This window comes from Sphaeroforma arctica, assembly GCF_001186125.1.
Source record: "Sphaeroforma arctica JP610 unplaced genomic scaffold supercont1.345, whole genome shotgun sequence".
In the NCBI taxonomy this organism is placed as follows: Eukaryota; class Ichthyosporea; order Ichthyophonida; genus Sphaeroforma; species Sphaeroforma arctica.
In genome coordinates, this window is record NW_014040213.1 from 79,346 (window position 1) to 85,329 (window position 5,984).

Here is a 5,984-nt window from a genome sequence, read left to right on the forward strand (position 1 = left end):
CCTTGGATCTTTTCTCCAGCATGTTGAAGAACCACCGTACCCTCACCCGTTTTTATAGTATCCAAGGTGTTCGTGGAGGATCCAGATACCATGGAAGTCGTGGCGTTCCTGTAATTGCTGAAGGTCAGGGCCAATGGGTGGCAGTTTCGGGCCTACCAAGATGCTGGTGGTGAATTTGTGGCCAACGGGGCAGAGAGGGCTGAGACAGCCGTCGGGGCTGTAGGCGAGCAATGTGAACATGTACGTATTCGTTACAATCATTGCACAGAGCCGGATTGGTGTAGGCTCGAAGCAGCGATTGAAGCTGTCGTGTCTGGCTTTGTCTCGATTGAGGTTGGCGGGTTACCCATGACCAGTTGGTAGTAGTGTTGGCGCCGGGCCATTGCCGCGATAGCTCCTCTAAAATTGTTAGTAAGTTTGGTGGCTACTCCTATTTGTGTCCAAAAAAGAGGAGCCACCCAAACTGAGCTGCAGTCAAAATACCCGGGTAAATAAATACATACTCATTAGCATTTCACTGAACCTTCGTGTGTACACGGTGGGAAACCCTAGCTCACCATATTAGGGTTACCCGGTGTAGTTCTGAAATAGCCCTAGTAATTACCCTAGAATTTATTGCGATTGTTATAATTTGTAAAAATATTAATAAAAAAACTCTTTGTGAAAAAAAAATGGGTTCTTTCTGTAGCCGTGTAAATATAATACATATCTATGTTCATAATATTAATTTAGAGTGTGTTGGACATAGTCTTCCGAAAATTGAACATTGAAGGCTAATAGGCTTTTTATACATACAACATAAAAAAAACATAATAGAGGACACTTGGTTTATTTTCTTTGACAAAACGATGTTTTATAAAGGTTTCTTTCCAGAGTAATTCCTCGACTATATTTCTTGCGAATCTAAATAGTAGCCAGTAGTTCCCTATGAACGGTCCTAAGAGTAAATACAAAGTGGACCTGTAGCAAACGGATTGGCCTATTATAACATTTTTAAAAAACATGTATATCTTGTCGAGTGTATATTCAGCCTCAGTGCTCAGGTATTTACAATTGTTTTAAATGAATACACAGCATTCTATCAACTGTACATTTTTAGATTGTATTCAAAAATATAAAATCAAAGTTAAAAACAAACCAAAATTTAATACAGTATCAGTATGTACAAAAAACCCAAAACAAAAATCCTTATTTTTAAACCTCATTTTTATAAAATACTGAATTATAAAAAAAGTAAAAATTTAAACGAAAACTGAACTCTGAACTTTACTTCTGAAATCCGAACTCTGAAGTCTTTTTTTTTATAAACAATTTATTTATTTAAAAAATAATTTTCCGAAAATAATTTTTTTATGTTTTAAAACAAATAATATTTTATTAAAAAAAATACATTTTGAAGATCGAATAAAACAGAGTCAGGCATTACGACCATAGCATTTGTCTAAAATTTAAATACTGCTGGTATGAAAATACGAGTGATTATATAACTAATCTGCGGTATAGCTAGCGTGTTACTCTGATGTCTGATAGCAGGTAGGGTATTGATACACTTTACATGTTATTGTGACATGAAGTTTGCTAATGTATGTTTACTAGGTGCTACAGTCGTAGTGGTGACTGTGGCCGCACAAGATCTGAATGAAGCTGATAGTATTTGTTGTGCACAAAAGCTTCGAGGTGGTCTGGTTCCAGAGTCGTTCTCGGATGGACGACTTTGTAGCTCGTATGAGTGCCCTGGAGATTACTTCCACAACACCGATTTACTAGACCAAGAGCAATGTGTTAATGGGTGCAATGTAGACACTTGTTGTCTAACGACAGAATTGTACGAGGTGTATCTAGATAGCCTAATTCCCCGGTCAAATTTCACCATCATCATCGAAGATGTCTTCGGCAATTCATTGGTTGGATTTGTAACCGTCACTAATACAGCAAATGCTGATGAGACATACACTTCAAAGAACTCGACAAATCTGATCACTGTCTATCAGGGAACTACAAATCACGAAATTGTCGTTGTTGATGTCGACCCAGCTTATCGACTTATCAAGGAAGATGGCGGCGATAGCACTTTGGATGGTACAACAAAAAAAAAAGCTGATAAGAACAGGACGATCAAATTTATATATGAGCTAATCCGATACTGTTCGGAGGAAGTCGGTGGTTGTGGTGTCGGGGAGTTTGTACAATTTCCGAGCAAGGCTTGCGTTGACAATACCTGTAATGAGTGCTGCGTGCCAAAACTCTGTGCCGAATTCGCATCCTGCGATGGTCGTAAGGACCACACTACTGGTGACGAGGAATGTACTGATAATGTTTGCTCGAACTGTTGCGGCACTTGCTACGATGGTCTTCTCGATAAAACCGAAGAGTGTGAATACAAGGAAGACATTGATAAATGGATTGTGCCTAAGGGATCCGCCAGCGGCACCGACAGTGGCGTGCCCGACTATGACTTCTTGGATGCCACCAAGCAATGCGACTCTGATATCTGCATCATAATAGAATGTACGGCAACGGAGTCGTGGCAACGGATTTGTATGGCGAACTCTCATTGGATTCCCACCGAGTTTGTCCATACGCTGGACGTGCCGAAGTTTGATGTTTCACTCGTACCAGTGGATATTAGTAGTATCGACTACCACGTTATCGGCCAAGTTGCTGGTGATATGTTGATTGAGGACGCTCGTGCCAAGCAAGAAGGCGAAATTGTCGCTACCACATCGTTCGCCTCACAGCTGAAGTTCGAATCCAGTACTGTTGGTATTTTGACTGTCACCCCCAAAATGGATGAGGTGCACCTCATTGCGCCTGGGGGCAGTCTTCTATTGTCATCCAAGGATGGTGAATACTACGCAATCGCCCAATTAACCGGTGTTGTCGACGAAGCGAATTACGATGTATTTGCGGGTGCTACCGGCAGTTCGCATCAGGTAACTCTCACGGGTACATCGCAAACAACTGTTGGTGGGTTTGGTATGAGTGTTACGATAGCTAACAATGCTGGAGGTGCCTTCCGTATTCGTTACAAATACAATTGGTGCCCAACCCCTCTAACTTCCGCGAGGGGTACCTTCGAGGACCACAACGACGCGTGCATGGACATGCCTCGCGATGAAACTTGGGCCGATGGACCGTCGTGTGGTGATGGTGTACAGAACTTAGAACTAAACGAGGAGTGTGATTACCTCGCAGGCACCACCGAGACACTTCATTGTTCCGACGAGTGCACGCTGGTGGGCAACACTTGCGGTGACGGGGTGGTGTGGGGAGACGAAGAATGTGATTATACGATCGATGGTAGTATTGTGCAGGACGAGTTTGCTACGTACCCGCCTCCCGAGAGTTCTCGATGTCGCAAGACCACCGATGCCACTGGCGGCACGCATTGCACTATTGAAGCCACAATCTGCGGAGATGGCGTCATCACCGACAACGAGGACTGCGAGTATGTAGCCGGTGAGCGAGGTCAACTAGCACCAGCCGATGAAGGAATCGGATATTGCTTAGACACATGTGATGTGACACCAATTGTCGATTGTACAACCAAGCGTGTACCTCTGTGTGATTGTGACACGGAAGTGTTGTACACAAATTATGTGCAAACAGCGGAACCTTCTTTGTTTGGTAATTCAATATGCCTCGACATGTTCGGAAACGAGTTGACCTTCTCAGCCGGAGTTGCCGAAGGATTGAATGAGGGTTCGTGTATATGTGTTTGTTACAACGGAATTAACGATCCCAATGAAGAGTGTGATGTTGGCCCTGAAGACGGTTCTCTCAACAGCCGAGAGACGTGTGTGAATTGTAAGATAGTTAGCAGTTACTGTGGAGATGGTATCGTTGACCCGCTTCAAGGGGAAGAGTGCGACCGGCCGTGGTCATATGACCCAGCTGATGATAAGTACTATGAGGGTGGCACTAAGTTCTGCAATTCAAAGTGCAAGCTTCAGTCCGTTGGCGAGTGTGAATGGTTAGAGTATGACACCGACTGCAGATGTTCTAGCACGGACACTTTGAATGGAGATATCGAGACCACCTACAAAACTGTATTGGAGGCTCAGCCTCAGGGCTACTTAGGGGGTTGCCCTATTGAGCCAACGTACAGACCTTGCGAGTGCGATTGCGTTGGTGAATTCGTGCAACGCACCGACAATAAGCTCGATGGCAAACCACCTATCTGTCTAGCTGCAAACAATGGACAGTGCGTCACGCAATACTACTTCAGGAAGACGGCCGGTGTGGGTAATTGGTGTGATCACGTGGAAGGTGATGAGTTGGCACCCTATCTCAATAGAGAGGGAATTAGGTCCCTGGACGGACGAGCTTATGTCACCGCAGACGCAGAAAAATGTCCATCAGAGAAATGTCGTATGTACTTGTGTTTTGAACGTTCGTGCTTGCTTTCTATCGTATGCATACCTTACAGCCTGTATTTATATATATTTAGTGTCAGATTGTTCATTCCTACCCCTATTTTTATTTTGTTTTACAGACGCACGTGAGGAGTGTTTTGAACGTTCGTGCTTGCCTTCTATCGTATGCATACCTTACAGCCTGTATTTTTATACATTCAGTGTCCGATTGTTCATTCCTACTTTCTTCGTTCGAAATGTTTTACAGGTGCATGTGAGGAATCGTACACAGACGAAAAATGCGATCAGCCCTGTGGTGAAGGTAATGTAGTTGGTATCTTTAAAATCGACGTGACTCCAGGCGCCGCTTCCGCCTATACCTACGGTATGGGCAGAAGTCTCCGATGCTCTCACAACGCTGACCAGGAGGGCAATTATGCGATCATCCCCGACCGCGAGAGATGTACCGGTACGTTCCCCATGAAAACGTGGAAGCGTACGTGCAATTACACCGAGTCGGGACTTACGCTCGGTGGCTTCTCGTTTGAGTCCATCAATACGTTCTATCGCGGAGGTGAGACTATCCCCGATCATGTGGAGCCGGCTGCGGTTGAGCCTGACGTGAAGAGTGTCACCTTCACGTCCGGAGTGGTGATGGATGCAGATGTCGACATCGAGAACATGGGCGGAGCAGCGCAGGTCTTTACCGTGACACTCGAAGCCACCGTCAGTCAGGTGTTCAAGAAATCAGCCTCGTTCATTGCCGATACCACCACGGAGCTTATGGAACACATTCACGCGGAGGGGCCCAACAGCACCAGCAGTCTGGCACCCGGTGACAGTGAATCTCTGGCATACCATTTCGCGGAACCCGCCCAAACAAACGTGTATGCACCCGCGGATGACGACTTTGACACATTTATGGGAACGTCAAAGAATGATGTCAGACATCTCATGACACTGGCCGGTGGTGATGCGCTCGTTGAAGGAGGTGGTGGCAACAGTATGGTTACGATTACGGGTACCTACTCTACCCAAATGGTCGTGGAGTTTGTGTACGATCGGTGTGATGCGGATTCGGCTACATACTACAACAACGAGAACGCCAAATGCACAGACGATGTGGTGGTAGAAGATCCGGTGGTTGACGTAGGGGATGTAGGAGTGGTCTAGTGAAACTTGTTAGCACTGTACATAGGATATAAATCGAGTTATATACACTTATCAAGCTTAGTGGACTTGCTCAGTTGAGACGTAGTTTATTCCGAAAGTGTATACGTTTAACAAATTGATTCGCACATATTCTATTTGTATATATTTATATATATTATCATGTTTCAGTGAAGCCGAAGGGTGCTTACTTATATTCAGATCGTTGCAATTCCGTGAGTCATGATGCAAAACATTCTCGCTATGAATGCAACCTTCGAGCCAATACTGAAGCACAATTTAGAATTCAGATGAAGTGTCCTGCACAATGGCATATGAGTCTGAGTTTGCATGTAATGGTACAATGTTAGGAAGTGTGGGCATATTCCCGGAGCAGGAATAGTCCAATATTCATTGTAAGTGTATCTGAGATATGCGCAATAGGGTGCACTCAATACCGTAGTGATGAATTGATAGTGC

At 44.6% G+C, this 5,984-nt stretch overlaps 1 protein-coding gene across 1 annotated transcript; it reads left to right on the forward strand.

Moving 5' to 3' along the window:
• Nucleotides 1-1,492: 1,492 nt before the first annotated feature.
• SARC_05431 (hypothetical protein) lies at nt 1,493-5,607 on the forward strand. The gene is made up of 2 exons (XM_014300713.1): nt 1,493-4,371; nt 4,624-5,607. The coding sequence occupies exons 1-2, from the start codon at nt 1,569-1,571 to the stop codon at nt 5,526-5,528; spliced, it is 3,708 nt and encodes a 1,235-aa protein (XP_014156188.1). The 5' UTR covers nt 1,493-1,568; the 3' UTR covers nt 5,529-5,607.
• The last annotated feature ends 377 nt before the right edge of the window (nt 5,608-5,984 follow it).

What these genes read in the sequence shown, in the direction of transcription:
- SARC_05431 (XM_014300713.1), top strand. Translation starts at nt 1,569, where the DNA reads ATGAAGTTTGCTAATGTATGTTTACTAGGTGCTACAGTCGTAGTGGTG. An exon ending in ATGTCCATCAGAGAAATGTC is followed by an intron (nt 4,372 to 4,623) that starts GTATGTACTTGT and finishes AATGTTTTACAG; the next exon opens with GTGCATGTGAGGAATCGTAC.